At 45.7% G+C, this 14,178-nt stretch overlaps 1 protein-coding gene across 1 annotated transcript in view; it reads right to left on the bottom strand.

Annotated features, from left to right (window-relative positions):
- Positions 1-659: 659 nt before the first annotated feature.
- Positions 660-14,178, bottom strand: part of gnl1 (guanine nucleotide binding protein-like 1) — a 33,971-nt gene continuing 20,452 nt past the window's right edge. The window contains exons 8-12 of the mRNA XM_048520286.1: positions 10,984-11,169; positions 10,259-10,437; positions 7,202-7,376; positions 6,864-7,004; positions 660-1,110 (exon numbers count right to left, since the gene is read on the bottom strand). Coding sequence (XP_048376243.1) covers positions 848-1,110; positions 6,864-7,004; positions 7,202-7,376; positions 10,259-10,437; positions 10,984-11,169 — 944 coding nt within the window. The 3' untranslated portion in view covers positions 660-847. The remainder of the gene's footprint in view (positions 1,111-6,863; positions 7,005-7,201; positions 7,377-10,258; positions 10,438-10,983; positions 11,170-14,178) is intronic.

Raw genomic sequence — 14,178 nt, 5'->3', positions numbered from 1 at the left:
TACACTCAAAGGTCAGAGCAATGAAGGCAAGTGTGCTAAATGTCTTCTTAACCACCCAGTCTTTGTGTGACGTCATTAAAATCTGTCAGAAATAACAGACCCTAATGCTGATCTCTGAGGTGGTTCACTATAACAGACCCACCATCCAATTTCCCTGTTTCAAGTTATTTAGCTAATTCTCCACCTATGTTAATAATAACCCCACCTCCCTCCCAACCTCCAATTCAACCTTCTGTTGTAACCTTTCATGTGGCACCTTATGAAATGTCTTTTGGGAAATTCAAATACACATCTACTGCTGCCCCATCTGCAGCTTTCCATACCACTGGGACCTTTCCAGACTCTAGGAAATTTTGGAAGAACACAACTAACGTATCTCTGTAGCTACTTCTTTATGGACCTTGGGAAGTGGCCATCAGGAGAACAATCCCAGATGTTCCAGTGCCTCTTCAGAACGAGAATCCCTCATCCCTGGAAACATGAGTAATTCATATCTATCTTTTCAAAGATTTCAAGTCCTTCTTCAAACAATCTGGCTGAATCCAGGAAACAAGACGCAAAAAAAGGGGGATGATAAGTTTATTTGCCCAACACGCAGCTCATCTCCCATATCTGTGTGAACACAAGATGGTGAATAGCAAGCTGCTCACTCCAAATGCTAAGGTAAATAAAGCTTTATTGAGATAGAGCAATACATTAATGGTAAGGATTGGAATGGGTCTCTGCAGTGCACTCCTGAAAGAAACGATGCACAGCAGGGGCATTGCTGCTTTTGGAAGATGTACATGCATCGTTTCTTTGTAAAGGTCCCCAGTCCGAGCACCAGGTAATCCGATGCAACAACAGGTTAACACTCATCGTCTCTGAGAAGGGCGAACATGTTCTTGCTAAGGAAGGCTCCCTTGTGCCTTTGACCAGCATCCCCACCTTCGCCTCTATCTTCCTCTTCTTCCTCCTCCTCCTCCTCATCTGCGTCATGGTCCTTCTCATCGTCCTCCTGGTCTGAGCTAGAGATCTCATCCTCGTCTTCGGAGCTCTGCTTGGTCTGCTGCCTGTGTGCCTCCTGAAGAGCTGCAATCTCTAGTGTCTCAGCATGGTGCTGCCAGTCCACTAAAAACAGAGGGAAAGACCACTGAAGTTATTTCAGTCCCTTTACTTCCTTCCTGACATGTGTTTCTCACTTGCCAATGGTCAGGCATCCTGCTGTCCACTAGAAATGTAAATACAATCATTGGTGGTCATCGAGCCTGTTGCACTTGGTTCCTTAGGATTCGGAGAACAGCTATGAAGGACTATCACACAGAAAGTCGTTACCCTGTCATTAATTGCAAGGGGCATGGAACATAAAAATAGGCATGTTTTGCTACAATCATACCGGGCATTTGTAAGACCACAAGGACAACAGAGTGTACAGTTCTCCTCCTCCTTTAAGCAAGGACATAACCGCATTAGAAGCAATGCAGAGATGGTTGAACTGGCTGATTCCTGGGATGATGGGCTACCTTAACAGGGCTAGGGAGAGAAGCTGTGTCCCAAGGCATTTCTCCTATTTCTGGGCCCTTTGTTTAGTCTTTTTTCTCCCCCCATTCTCACCAACTCATTTATTAATTCTGTATTGTTACATAGAATACCTTCTGTACTTCAGCTGGTGTGGAGGGCATTTGGATCCGTACAGAAGCTGAATTAGAAGAATTATATCCATTATCAACCTTCTATTAAACTTAAATCCACAACGTGAGGATGGTATTCATTTTTGAGTTAGTGCAGTATTCAAATTGACATGAGACAAAAGACTTAAATTAGCAAAAGATTTTTCAAAGCAATTGAATTAAACTTTCACACAAAAAAAACGCAATCACCTTAAAGATACCTCGTACAAAGTGTACAAAACTCTCAGCTATTGCACACACACATGCCCAAAGCTAGAACTTTTTAATCAGGTAGTTACTGTCCGTAATACTGCATCTCAGATTTAAATTTAACAACAGACAGTGTTGATATCAATAGCATCTACTACATGTCACCCAAATCATAGATCGCTGAGGTATAGAGCCAGGAACTGCACATTCATTTCAGGAATTCATTAATTCTATAATATCAATTGTCCCTAGCTCTCAGATAATTCAGAATTCTTATGCTGACAGGTTTAAAATTGCTCCCTGTCTCCTTCGCAAAATCCTTTCTTACCCTGGCACCCCACAGCTCCCACCTTCACTCCATCCATCTGGCAACCTTCTCCATTCTCCCAATCCGTTGCAGCCTCTGTTCTCCTACCTCACCTGGAACACCCTCCACAACTGGCGATTCCTCTCCTGTTTTGTCAGCCTCAGTCATTTCACTGCTCCAATCCCTTGCAGCTTCCTGCAACTCGACTCCTCTACCCCCCAACCAAACCTGTTAGCACACAGCCACCTCCAGACCTGTAACTCACTCATCACAGTCAGCTACTTGTCAAGATGCACCACCCTGCCCCCGTCACAGGCTGGCGCTCTCCAGCATTTCACGCTGATGAGGTTCACTCGTGAACCTATTGGTAGTAAGTACAGGTGAGAAAGAGCCTGTGATTGGAGATGCTCCTCTTGCTCCAATTGACTGTAGAAGAGGCCATGCTGCCTGAGCCCCCCCTCAGACACAGGTCTAGGCAGTAACACACCCACTTTCCCAGGCTTTTCTTAAGACGAAAAGACGGACAGTATGGACACATTTTTTGGGAGTTGAGAGAATGAGGATTTGAGAGAACAATACAGAGTCTTTCTGTAGCGTAGAAAATTCTGAGGGGTCTCCAGAAGGAAGCATGCCAAAGGACGTTTCGCCTTGTCTTAGAGACAAGAACTAATGGACACAGCTTAAAACAAAAGGCACCTCCCATTCAATATTGAGACAGAACAAATTTATTTTCTCCCTCTAAGAGGGTCATGAATCTGTGGAACTCTCCTGCCAGTCACTAACGGAAGGTGGCGAAATTTAATGTTGATGGCAGAGACACATCAAGTTTCCTTTTAGTCAAGAATCTACAAGTATAAGGAGTTAACATGAGTTAATGTGACGATGGGTCTTAGGTTATAGGCAGATCAGCCACAACCTTATTAAGTGGCAGAGTGGGTATGAAGCGATTAAAGGTCTAATCCTGCTTCTGTGTTTAAATGCCAGCCAGTGAACTGCAGATCATACTGAATCAAACTAACTAAAATCCTTATTTCCCCTGCATCTCTTCAGTCAATTATCTTCAATTTGTTTACTAACCACTCCAAATAGGAACAGTTTCTCTCTCTATCATCAAAAAAGTTCATCTTTTCAATCCAGTATTGAACAACTCAGTACAGGACGAAGGTGATAGCCAGAGCTATCAATCCAGAGACCCAGATAACATTCTGGAGATCCGGATTCGAATCCCGCCATGGCACATGGTGGAATTTGAAGTCAATAAACATCTGGAATTAAGACTCCAGGCCCACAGCAATGTGGTTGACCCTTAACTTTTAACAATTAGGGATGGGCAATAAATGCTACCTGGTCAGTGATACCTTTATCCCGTGCATGAATTTAAAAAAGAATTAGTATACCATGTTTAACATGTTTAACATCATAAGCAGTCAGGAGCTGAAGTAGAGAGAGAGAGAGATAATGGGAACTGCAGATGCTGGAGATTCCAAGATAATAAAATGTGAGGCTGGATGAACACAGCAGGCCAAGCAGCATCTCAGGAGCACAAAAGCTGACGTTTCGGGCCTAGACCCTTCATCAGAGAGGGGGATGGGGGGAGGGAACTGGAATAAATAGGGAGAGAGGGGGAGGCGGACCGAAGATGGAGAGTAAAGAAGATAGGTGGAGAAGGTGTGGGTGGGGAGGTAGGGAGGGGATAGGTCAGTCCAGGGAAGACGGACAGGTCAAGGAGGTGGGATGAGGTTAGTAGGTAGCTGGGGGTGCGGCTTGGGGTGGGAGGAAGGGATGGGTGAGAGGAAGAACCGGTTAGGGAGGCAGAGACAGGTTGGACTGGTTTTGGGATGCAGTGGGTGGGGGGGAAGAGCTGGGCTGGTTGTGTGGTGCAGTGGGGGGAGGGGATGAACTGGGCTGGTTTAGGGATGCAGTGGGGGAAGGGGAGATTTTGAAACTGGTGAAGTCCACATTGATACCATATGGCTGCAGGGTTCCCAGGCGGAATATGAGTTGCTGTTCCTGCAACCTTCGGGTGGCATCATTGTGGCAGTGCAGGAGGCCCATGATGGACATGTCATCAAGAGAATGGGAGGGGGAGTGGAAATGGTTTGCGACTGGGAGGTGCAGTTGTTTGTTGCGAACTGAGCGGAGGTGTTCTGCAAAGCGGTCCCCAAGCCTCCGCTTGGTTTCCCCAATGTAGAGGAAGCCGCACCGGGTACAGTGGATGCAGTATACCACATTGGCAGATGTGCAGGTGAACCTCTGCTTAATGTGGAATGTCATCTTGGGGCCTGGGATGGGGGTGAGGGAGGAGGTGTGGGGACAAGTGTAGCATTTCCTGCGGTTGCAGGGGAAGGTGCCGGGTGTGGTGGGGTTGGAGGGCAGTGTGGAGCGAACAAGGGAGTCACGGAGAGAGTGGTCTCTCCGGAAAGCAGACAGGGGTGGGGATGGAAAAATGTCTTGGGTGGTGGGGTCGGATTGTAAATGGCGGAAGTGTCGGAGGATAATGCGTTGTATCAGTCATTCAATGGGATCATTAATGATCTTACAACCTTCAACTGCATTTTCCTACCTATCCCCAGAAGCCTAAAGTCCCTTTTTGATTAAAAATGTTTACTTTAGCCTTGAATAAAACTAGTGACTCATTCTCAGCAGCATTCTGCAGTAATGAATTCAACAGATTCACCATCCTGAGAGGAAAACAACCTTCCTCATCTCAACCTTAAGTGAGTGACCCATGTCCTGAGGCTATGCTCTCTGGTCCTAGACTCTCCCTCAAGAGGAAGCAACCTCTTAGCATATAGGATCCACTTAATTCTTCTCTGGCCTGGCCCCAATACCATTATATCTTTCATCAGCTAAGGGGACAGAAACTGTTTGCAATGTTCCACATGTTGTCTGACTAGTGTGTTGTAAAGTTTTCTGGGTCAAAATCCTGAACCTCCCTCATTCACAGGAGGATCACAAAGACTACACTGGTTCAAGCTGGCAGCTTCATACCACCACTTTCTCAAGAGCAGGCAATAAACGCTAGACATGCTTTGAACAAAACAAAATATTTGTATGAGGCACGCTAGGAGTGTGGAACTCTCTCCCAGTCTCTCTCTCAGTCACTGTTTCATTAAATGGCTGAATATGTTCCAATGGTCCCTATATTCCTATCCTCTACATCCAATAACAAGCCCTCTTCCCAAGTGAGTATGTTTGAACACAGCAATTAATTCTGCAATTAATTTTCTAACTAAAGTCCATTTTAACCATCTTAAGGATGACCGTGCAAGTTAAGTCTTTTGTTTTGGATTCCTATGACTGCCTCTTCCCTTCAAAAGTACATTACTGAAATGAAAACGCTTTGGAGATGCTGCGTGGTCTCAAAAGGCACTAACGCTGATCTTTCCCTCCAAGTTGACTCCAAACTCATTCTTTATTGGTTCTCCCGTAGGAGATGCAGAATTAACTGATGTATTTAAAAGAGAGGCACTCTCACTCGCAAACTCATGGTTTTGAGCAACATGACTACCGGAATATTACAGATAAATTTCTAACAAGGAAGGCCATCTAAATCTTTGTTACTCACTTGTTAGGCCACAGCCCATGTTTGGTACCATACTTAAGGAAGGATCCTAAAAGGCCTTGCATGGAGGTTGGGAAAGATCTACTAGAAGCAGGGGCGATTTCAAATTTACGGAAATAAGGTTTTGTGGAGCTTGGACAGAACCATTTAAGAGCACAAAGGGGTGGACTAGACCATGAGCACGAAGGTCAGTAACCAGAGGATGCAAAGTTAAGCTAATTGAAAGAAACGAATAGACTGGGGAATGGACGGGTGGGGGTAGATGAGGAGATTTTAGTCTCTTCAGCCTGCTACATAAAGTTTGCCACCTGCAAGGGCAGTGCGAACAGATTGATAAGTAACTTTAAAAGGGGATTGGATAAATACTTTAAAAGAAAAAGACTGCAAGGTGATATGGAGAGAGAGGGAGATGGGGCTAATTAGAGCAAACAGCACACAGCACCAGGTTACCTCCTCCTGTGCTGTACAATACCTACAACTAAGACAAAGGACACAGCAAGTTTGATGACAAGAGATGCAAGCATTCCCCCAATTTCTTCTCTCTCTCCACAATCTGAAATATTCAAATCAACTACTGTTCAGAGTTGCTTACCAACAAAGAACGTTAAACAATGGCCATTTTACTATGGTGGCTGCAAACTCTTACTGTGCAGTGTCCTGGTCACACCACCTTGAGAACCGCATCTGGTTTTGGGCCATTGGAGCACAAAGGAAAGCATCGGAGGCAAGTACAGAGAAAAAGGTAACGAGGCCAGCCTCTCGAACAGATGGGTAGCAAATGAGACACGCCTTTAAGCCTTCAGCAAACACGTTAGGAACAGGGAAAGGACTTCACCCCTCTGCCGAATTTACAAGAAATCTTATTCCATCCTAAACTCAATAGCCCCTACCACCCATTCCGAAAAGCGACTCACAGACAGACTCACAGACAGACTCACAGACAGACTCACAGACAGACTCACAGACAGACTCACAGACAGACTCACAGACAGACTCACAGACAGACTCACAGACAGACTCACAGACAGACTCACAGACAGACTCACAGACAGACTCACAGACAGACTCACAGACAGACTCACAGACAGACTCACAGACAGACTCACAGACAGACTCACAGACAGACTCACACCTTTCTGCACAGTGTAACCTGGGGGTCGCATGCAAAGACACAAGCGTCCATCCACAGTCAGTCGAAGGATGCTGTTTGCCGCCCGGTATACGTCATTCCGTGCTGCTTTGGCCGTCTTATATCCCCTCTTCTCCGCCCAGGCTACAAGGAGACAAACAAGTCATGAGACGTCACGCCGACACTGATTCTCGCTCTAACTCCAGCCTGGAGCTCATTATTTACAGCAGACGCCAGGACCACTCCAAGAAAAAAAAAAATCCATTCTGTGGAAGGTTTTCAAAGTTACCAGTCATCAGCCCTTTTCCTCCCCGGCCCACAAACTCCCAGACTCCAGTCACCTTCACAGATGTCCCAGGCGGTGAATGTGACCTCGGCCTGCTCCCCAGGCCTATCCTCCTCCGTTTTCGGGTGCTTCAGTTTCAGCAGCTTCGGCACAGGAATCCTCGCAGCCAGGTAACCAACTGAGGTGTAAGGCTCCTGAATCTGTGCGATCGGATAAATCCCAGCCAGAATCTAGAGGGGGAGAGGGATGTGTGACTGCATTCTTATAAAGAGACACATGGCTCAGGGAGGGTCAACAGTCTGCACATTTAAAAACATTAAGTGACATCCCCATTTAGCTGTCACCTCTGGCTCAGTGGCTAATCCCCATTCCTCTCAAGGCAGAAGGCTCAAGTCAAGTCCAAGAGATTCCAGCACTAAACCTCAGCTGACACTACAACGCATTACTGAGGGACTAACCTTGTTGAGGCTCCGAGTGTAATATCCCCAGCTTTGAGCCAGAAGCACTGGGGTTGGATCCCACTCCAGGACTTGATGGCAAAGGGAGATTCATTAATAATGTGGCTTTCCAATGCCGGGCAGTCAAAGTGGGAGATTTTCCTATTTAATATTTTAGATGCTGGGATACACAGAGTTCTAAGGGTTTGCTACACTAGGTTGTCCCAAGAATTATTCAATGCACTTTCTGCCTTAGATTAGAGGTGGGGCTAACTGTAAGATTTCCAACAGGTCACACAGGAAGCCAATGAAACATAGTTCTGGGAGTTAGAGATCCTGTCACTCACCCATCTCTATGTTAGACAGAGCTGCTCAAGACAGCTGAACTCTTTAGTTGGGTCACAAAAATAGAGATTGCTGGAGAAACTCAGCAGGTCTGGCAGCATCTGTGCAGAGAAAGAAGAGTTAATGTTTAAGATCCAGTGACCCTTCTTCAGAACCTGTGCTGTCAGGCTGGCCGAGTTTTTCCAACAATTTCTGTTTTTGTAGTGGATTTCCAGCATCCGTGGTTCTTTCAGTTTTTTTGAACAATGTGTTTTGTAGGTCTCAGGGGCATCCTATACCAGTTGAAATGCTTTCTGTCAGTGAGAGGTTGGGGTGAAGAGCTTGAAAGAAGTGAGCGCACAATTAATAGTTCAGTACAACAAAAAGTCATGGTAAAAGGCCTACAAGTAGTGATTGCTTGATGCAATTCAGCAAGCACAGAGGCCAAGGAAGACGGTGGTGGTGGTTTTTTTTTGGGGGGCGAAGAATGGCATACGTAGCCTGGTGAAGTGAGCAGTCAGGGAGAAACTAAAGAGTTGCCTGTGAGTAGAGTATTGGGAATCCTGGAGTGCTTGGAGTCAGGAATGGAAGGTGAACGTTCCTGTTCAGTTCATTCATCAACAGTCATCATCATAGAATCCCTACAGGGTGGAAACAGGCCCTTCGGCTCAATGAGTCCACACCAATCCTCAGACATCCCATTCCCCTACAACCCACCTAATCAACACATCCCTGAACACCAAGGGCCATTTAGCATGGTCAATCCATGTGCGTCTTTAAACTGTGGGAGGAAAACAGAGCACCTGGAGGAAACCCACGCAAACATCACATAGACATTGGCCAGAGTATGGAATTGAACCCAAGTTCTTGGCATTGTGAGGCAGCAGTGCTAACCACTGAGCCACAGAGTTTACAGAAGTGAAGAGTTGTATTCCTTTATGAAGATTTATTGAGTTTTGATGGGGTCCTGTATCATTAACATCAAGGGAGGGGGCAGTTACTGACAAACCATGAGGCCTGTCTTAATCACATTTGCTATTTCGTTTGTGCAGAGGGGTGTTTGATCAGTCCATTCCCCAAGTTTATTCTGGGGGTTGGAAGTAAGGGGCACACAAGACAGTACGACCAATATTACCATTATAATGTGTATAATAGAGTCTATTATTATTTGTTCAAAACAGTGAAATCTCAGACTTTATTGCTTAGGAAATCCTTCTGTCAAATTTAAGAGTGAAAGCTACTGGTCCCTAATCAGACCACAACAGAATTCAGTGATCTCATTCTGGTCCTACTCACATTCCCGTTCACAGTGGAGGTCTGGTATTCTACATACACTTCTAAGTTTGACTGATTATTTTTAATAAAAGGGAAACTGAGAACGCTGGAAATTGGAAACAAAAGCAGAAATTGCCAAGAGAAATTCAGCAGGTCTGGCAGCATCGTGGGGAGAAAGCGAGTTAGTGTTTCGGATCCAGTAATTTTTTTTTGAAATAACTGGTTTGTTCCCTACAGGCACATTCTGGTCTGGGATCTTGCTCTGTAAGCCAATGCACAGGCTGAAGTGGTACCACACAGCATTAACCAAGTCTCTGGTTCATGATGTGCTATTTGACCACACTGCCCGTTGGCACAGATTGTTACACTTACTTAGTACTCCTGGGCTGGAGGCCTAAAGAATGAGCCTAGCCTTGCTGCTATTTACTGCCATCTAGTGACTTCCATTAGAAAACACAGGCAGCTAGCGATAGGCTCAGACCTAACAGCTTAGTGACCAGATTCTCTCAGGGAGAATATACCTGAAAGCAGATTCCCTTGCCCCAACAAAATTGTCTGAGAGGAAAGATATGTCTCTTCATTTCTTAAAAAAAAAGTAAAAATAGAAATTAATCAAATTCAGGAATGGAAAATCCATTTCTCAGACCTATAACTAACTCCATAGCTACGTGTTCAACTCCCTCCCCGTCTCTGGAGCCTGCAACAGCTCAATGATCTTTGAGAGCTCATATCTCGTTTAATCCAGCCCTCCACACCATCCCAAACTGCATTACCAACCGCCCAGGGTGCAGGGAGTGCCTTCAACTGTACTGACCCCAAACACTGGGATTCCTTCCACCTCTGGACCTTGCTATCCTCCCTTTAAAGGCCTCCTCAAAACCTGCCCCTCTGGCACCTGTCCAAATACCCTCTTACGTGGCTCGGTTTCACGGCTTTGGTCCACAACATTCCTGTGAATCAGTTTGCACAATTTCCTTAAAAGTACAAGTTGCCGCTGTTGTATTCCTCAAATGCATCAGTTAGCCCCATGCCCTCTTCTCTCACCCAAACGCAAGCACGGGGCCGTGAAAGCTGACCTGCTGCTGACGGTCCACCAGCGACGGAAAGATGAGGCCAGGGCAGTCACACAGCTTGACAGTGGGAGTCAGGAAGTACGTCTGGAAATACTTGGTGTGGCCTGGGGTACGGGACACGCTCACCACCTTCTTCCCCACCAGGCCGTTAATAAGGGATGACTTGCCCACGTTTGGAAACCCTGAGGGAGGCAGGAGAATAAAAGAGCGGGGAGGTTTAGACCCTGCGTAAGTACACAACAGGTGAAAGACAACAAACTCTCTGCTTCCTAAGAAAAAAAGCACAAAATAAAAGTGCAAAACAACAGCTTGACAAATTTCACTATGTCCTTTTCCACATCTCCATCAGATTCTGAGTATGCTTCTACATCTGATCAGTGTAAAGTATTACCACACCTTTTTTTAGTTAACCTATTTTTCAAATCAACTCGTTCAGAGGTTTATTACATACCTCTGGAGCAGGTGGGACTTGAACCTGGGCCTCCCAGTGGCAGGGACTTTACCTCGATGCCATATGGGCCCCTTGTCCATCGATAGGGGACATTTCTGATATTAAAAATTGAGAGGCAATAGGTTTCCAGCAGCACTGCTACCTGCTGACAGTTCTGGTCTCCTGCACCAAATTCACTTAGAAAAATGGAGCACTTAAGAGCAAACTTGCCATTTTCAGCCATTGTCGTGACCCCCAACAAAAAGCCACATACAATCAATCAGTCATTTCAGCTCACCCACACAGCCCACGGTGAGGATGCCGTCTTTGTACAGCTCATCCACCGGCGCGCACATTTCCATGGCGGCGTCTGTCTGATGCTCCACCAGGACCGCATCATCTTCGTCCTCCTCGTCGGTCAGGTCTTCGTGCTGGGTGTTTGCCGCATCCCGCTCCATCTTCTCCTTCCAGCTGGTCAAGTCCACTAGCAAGAGACAGGGAAGCAATTACATAACTGTAGAGGGAGAAGGAGAGGAGCAAGGACCGGAATACAAAGTGCGAGAATGTACGGGCACAGCCATTGAGAGCTAGGGCTGGACTGCATCTGGAATAGCTACATTGTGGGGCCACTCCATCCCCATGGGATTTCTATAGTGCCCTCAGAGTGGATGCAGCACAGCCTTGGCAGAACGATATCAAAGCGGTTTGAGTTACAAGGACAGGTTGCATACAGCATCCCTGTATTCCCTAGCTTATAAAGGACTAAGGAGAGATCTAATTGGGGTGTTCAAGAGGATTAAAAAGGATTTGCTAGGACAGGCAGAAAGGTATTAAGAATGCAAGAAATAGGAGGCTATTTGGCCCTTCGAGTGCACTACGCCATTCAATGAGATCACGACAGGTTTTCTACTTCCCGTAACCCTGAAATGTTTTTAATTAGCAAACAGCTATCAGTTTGCTTGGCATGTTGAATGACTGAACCTCCACAGCTGCCGGGGCAGAGAATTCGAAAGCTTCACAGCCATTCGAGCAAAGGAATTCCTCCCCACTTCAGTCTTAAGCCACTCAGCCCTTACTCTGAGACTGTATCCCCTATTTTTAGGTCACTCCCTGAACTAGGGAAAACATAATTCCTGTTGAGCCCTCTACAAGTTTTCTGTGTTTGAATGTGATCACTTCTCATTCCTCTACACTCCAGGGAGTGAAAGCCCTGTCTATTTATTTTTTTCTCTGGGTTGTTCGCCCGTCAACCCAGTGATCTGTTTGTAGAAACTTCATTGTGCAAATATGGCCAGCATATAGAATCTGTACAGTGTGGAAACAGTCCCTTTGGCCCAACAAGCCCACACCAACCCTCAGAGCCCAACCAGAACCATCCCTCTATGACCCACCTAATCTACATATCCCTGACCACTACGGGGTAATTCAGCACGGCCAATCCACCCAGCCGGTACATCTTTGGACTGTGGGAGGAAACCAGAGCACCCGGAGGAATCCCACACTGACACGGGGAGAATGTGCAAACTCCACACAGACAATCGCCCGAGGCTGGAAGTGAGCCAGGGTCCCTGGTGCTGTGAGGATGCAGTGCTAACCACTGAGCCGCTGCATATACCTTTCCATTTACAAGATCAAAACTGTATGCAATACTCCACATGTGGATCCATCAAGACAGAACAGCAGTCAGACATTTTTACTCAAACCGTTTCGTAATAAAAACCAACGTAACATCTGCCTTAATCGCTTGCCAGGCATGTACGTTAACTTTCACTGACTCATGAACAATAATACCCACCTGATATCAGGAAATGCTTCTTTACATAAAGGCCAGTGTTTTAAGTTATAAGAAGAGGTTTACAAAATCATGAGGGGTATAGATATGGTGAATGGCAGTGTCGTTCCCTGGGGTGGGGGATTTCAAGACTAGGAGACATTCTTTTAAGGTGAAAGGAGAAAGATTTTAGAAAGACATTGGGGTAATGTTTAAAAGATATTTAAATACGTTCATATGGATCTATGCCAAGCACAGGCAAGTGGAACTAGTTTAACTTGGGATTATGGTCAGCACTGACAGGGTCGGCCAAAGGGTCTGTTTTCGTGCCACGTGATTCTAAATCTGGAACTCTGTCCCCCACAAAACTGCCAAGGTTGAAAATTTCACAACTGAAATTGCTAGGAGGTTTGTTGGATCATCAGGCATGGGAACTAAGGTGGTAGATGGATTGAACATGGAGATCCATCAAGTGTTAGGCAAATGGTAGAACAGATGTGCGGGGCTGAATGGCCTCCTCTTCCAATAAAGATCCCAGTAAGGTAAACAGGGAGAAATGGTTTCCAGCAGGAATAAGCTCAGTGATCCAGAGGGGACAAATTTATAGGAACGGACAGAAAGCCAGGGTGCACAGAATCTCTCTTTTAAATGGCATAGTGAGTTGTTATAAAATTCTCTGCTCCAATAGACAGTGAAAGCAGATTCATGAGGAACTTCGAGAAGGGAGTACGATAAACAGATGAAAAGGGTAGGGCAGTGGGAAGTGCAGGGGAAGCGGAGAGGGGCCACACAGACGGAGGGGACAGCAAGGAGCAAGCAGGAGGGAGAAAGACGAGAGCATGGTCAAAGACAAAACTTTGAGAGGGGTTTCTGAAGGGCTTGTTCTTAAAAACAAGGAAAAGGGGCAGTTTGAAATGCTCCATTATTGTTCTTTCCAAGTTTCCCCAACCTCTCAGGAGGTGGCAGGTGACCTAGACAGAACAGCAAAGATTGGGACATAATGACCAGTTCGAGATGGTTAAGTCACACAGATCAAATCAAGTTCATTACGGAAATACTTGATCTCAGCCACTAGGAACATACAATCATCTGAAAGAAATGCAGGAAGTGCTACGGAAACTCAGCGGGTCCAACTGCATCTGTGGAGAAAGGAACAGAGTTAACATCGAGTGTCTCGGATGTGGAAAAGTGATAGGTTTTATGCTGATGAAAGAGATCAGGAAGAAGAAGTGGAACAGAAGCGAAGGTCCGCAAAGGTTCAAGGGTGAGAGATATTACGAGGCAAAAAGTCATCACAGAACGAAAGCAAAGGGAATGGTAGTGTCTGCAGATAGACAAAAAAAAAGCATTAATCCAGCATTGCTGTTCATAGCAAAATAAAAGGTCAGGTTACTGAAAGCAATTTATCAAAATACTATGATGGAAATGGACACTATCAGGACTGGTTTCATATGCTGCTACTGTACAATACCATGCTTGAACAATAGCAAGGTGCACAGCATCACTGCTCACGTGAGCAGGAACTCAGAACTCAGCTTCAGTATGACCTGAAACTCTCAAATTTCATAACATCAGAGCGATTTTAAGCGCCACCTGAAGAAATGTATCAAGGCCCTGAGGGGGAAAAGAGTCCAGTGGAATTTGACCAGGATGATACTATGGATGAAAGATTTGAGTTACGTGAAGAGACTGAAAGAAATGGGGGTAAATCTCCAGGGATTC

Source organism: Stegostoma tigrinum, chromosome 34, assembly GCF_030684315.1.
Source record: "Stegostoma tigrinum isolate sSteTig4 chromosome 34, sSteTig4.hap1, whole genome shotgun sequence".
Classification (NCBI taxonomy): Eukaryota; Metazoa; Chordata; class Chondrichthyes; order Orectolobiformes; family Stegostomatidae; genus Stegostoma; species Stegostoma tigrinum.
Note: the sequence above shows the minus strand (reverse complement) of the source record. Positions and strands in the feature narration are given on the sequence as shown.